The sequence below is a fragment of the Poecilia formosa genome, unplaced genomic scaffold (genome assembly GCF_000485575.1).
Source record: "Poecilia formosa unplaced genomic scaffold, Poecilia_formosa-5.1.2 Scaffold27, whole genome shotgun sequence".
NCBI classification, from domain to species: domain Eukaryota; kingdom Metazoa; phylum Chordata; class Actinopteri; order Cyprinodontiformes; family Poeciliidae; genus Poecilia; species Poecilia formosa.
Window position 1 is genome coordinate 565723 of NW_006799966.1, and position 2574 is coordinate 568296.

The 2574-nt window shown below is 37.1% G+C and overlaps 1 protein-coding gene across 1 annotated transcript in view; it reads left to right on the plus strand.

Annotated features, from left to right (window-relative positions):
• The first annotated feature begins 977 nt into the window (after positions 1-977).
• Positions 978-2574, plus strand: part of rgs20 (regulator of G protein signaling 20) — a 24456-nt gene continuing 22859 nt past the window's right edge. The window contains 2 exon segments of the mRNA XM_007548545.2: positions 978-1272; positions 1275-1390. Of these exon segments, the coding sequence (XP_007548607.1) occupies positions 1209-1272; positions 1275-1390 (180 nt within the window). The 5' untranslated portion in view covers positions 978-1208.

The window sequence follows — 2574 nt, forward strand, 5'->3', positions numbered from 1 at the left end:
ACATGCGCCTCAGTCTGATTTTTTTTTTGTTTGTTTGTTTGTTTGTTTTTTACAAAATTCTATCTGGTAGAGTTATGTTTTTCTAATAAGAATGTTTTTTTTTTTTTTTTTTTTTTTTAACATTTAACAAGGTTGGAGCACCCAGAAAGCATTTGAGCATTCCTCCTTTCAAAATCCCTCCGGATTGCCAAGAGTATACTCACCTAGTCTGCTCAGTGTAGTGGTTTTCTTGGACTGAAAACTGAACAGTGAAGTAAAACTGATGACAATTTGTTTGATTTGATGATATGTTTGGGCTCATGATAAAACAAACTATTTTTTTTTTTTAGTTTTATTTGAGATGTTAGATGTTTCATTTCAGTTGCTCTGTTGTTTCACATTTGTGATACTAAGTAGGTTCCCAGGGCCTTTAGAAGAGAAACAGGTCTTCAATATCCCTGGTCATCCACCATGTCCAACTATCAGCATTAACTGCTTCATATATATTCTTTAGAGGTCTTGGACTACACCAAGGTTGTCCAAGTAACTTCAATGAAATACCATGTGTGTCAAAAACCAATTAAGTTGAGGAGGCTAAAAGAAGCCACACTTTACACTCTTATGTTTATGTCTATAAGACATCTTATTTTGCTAACACTTTACAGTTATGCACTACGTTTTGTTGAATCCAATTAAATCTCAATTCACTACATTTAGTTAGTTGTTGTAATGTGACAAATTATCTTTAGCATTCCAGAAACAAATGGTTTTTATAAGTTATTAAAAATAATTTGGCTGCATGCAGATTTATTCAGTGACTGTCTGATGTAAAACAAAATTATTTATAAATATTAAGTAAACATAGGTCATAAACAGTCAGAAATGACTCCGTGCCTGTCAGTAGTCTTCCTGTCTGTCCATCTAGCTCAGACATTAAGACCTCCAGGCCTAATCTGGCCTAAGCTGGTGAGACGCAGAAAAGCACAGAGGAATCAGGATCGTATCCAGAGGGAACATTGTCCTAATCCCCATCTGCCCTCTCCTTTGTAAACACTCTTTGCAGCATTGGGGTCGTCGATGTTTTTCACCCCCTCTTTGCCTCTGCCGTCACGATGGGTTTCATGTCAGACTGTGGGAAAGCATAAAGGAGATGACCGGCAAGTGTGGATTTCCTACGATTTCAAGCAGACCTGGGCGCAAAGCTGCGAGTAAGGACTCAAATTCAAAGCATGCCATGTGGTAGCGTGGCGAGGCAGTGGGAGATCAGGCCCACGGCCGTGCTGTGTGGGATCAAATGTACCTGATGTGGCAGTGGATTCAGGGGCTGACCAGGGCCTGCAGGCAGAGCGTGGGCTACCAGGTTAACTACAATGGCTCGGACCAAGCAGAGCAGGAGATGGTGTGCCTTGAGGTATGATCAAGTTCTCATATTCACATCAGCCATCATCATTTTGGGTATTAACACTTCACTAAAGTAACGTACAGAACCTTGGGAACTAATTTTTGTAGTGATCTGAGTGACAAATGTCTTCACGACATAATTTTGATTCAAAACAGAGTAAGAGTAAATTTCCTATTTGACACAACTCTGATAATAAGATTACAGAAAGCAAAACAACACAGATAAGAGACTGATCTTAATTTTCAAAACCAGTGAAGCAACAAGTCACCACATCATTCATTTAATCTTCCTGTCAGCTCAAAGAAACACCCCTGATAAAGTGTTTTGCTGTTGATAGACTGGCATTGTGAAGCCTCTTTGATTCACACAGAACTGCTATTTAGGGAAGCACTTCCAGTCTAAACAAGGCTTAAAAAGAAGATTAAAAGAAGGCGACAGCATGACTTAAAATAGTATGAGTCAAGTGATTTAAATTCTAAAAAAAGGGGTTAAAACCTTTAGTAAAATTCTCCACAATAATGGACAAAGTTTAATGAGAAACAGCATATTGAACATTCTTTGACAGCTAAGTCTATACTTGAGTCTTGGTAAATAATAACTAGAAGTTTCCGGCAGTTCTCTGTTGTGAGGAGGCATGTGTTGCTATTCCTAGAAAGGAAGGGATTTTAGAGTCATTAGGACAAGGGAGACACATCCAGATCTGATTGGTAGGTCACAAGTCGACAGAAAATAGTCCAAGTCATTAACATGTATGACTCCAATTTACCAGATATGTTGAAATGAAAATGGTGACAAAACTATTTCTCTTTGCTAAATTCCTGAGATATATAATATATATATATATATATATGTTGAAATGAAAATGGTGACAAAACTATTTCTCTTTGCTAAATTCCTGAGATATGTAATATAAATTTCTTTTTTTTTTTTAAACATTCTTCTAATTTATAACTTTACATACATTTCCTTGGTATTTTATACCTTTTAAACTGAATCACTTTTATTATTCTTCAATAAGCTTCCATGATCACAAATCAAAGTTTTGTGACAATCGCAACAAAACATTGACTTTGTCACTGTTAAAACAATTAATGCTTGGAATTGTCTATTTTAAGACCTATTTGGGGGCTGCACAGTGGCGCAGTTGGTAGAGCTGTTGCCATGCAGCAAGAAGGTTCTGGGTTCGATTCCCA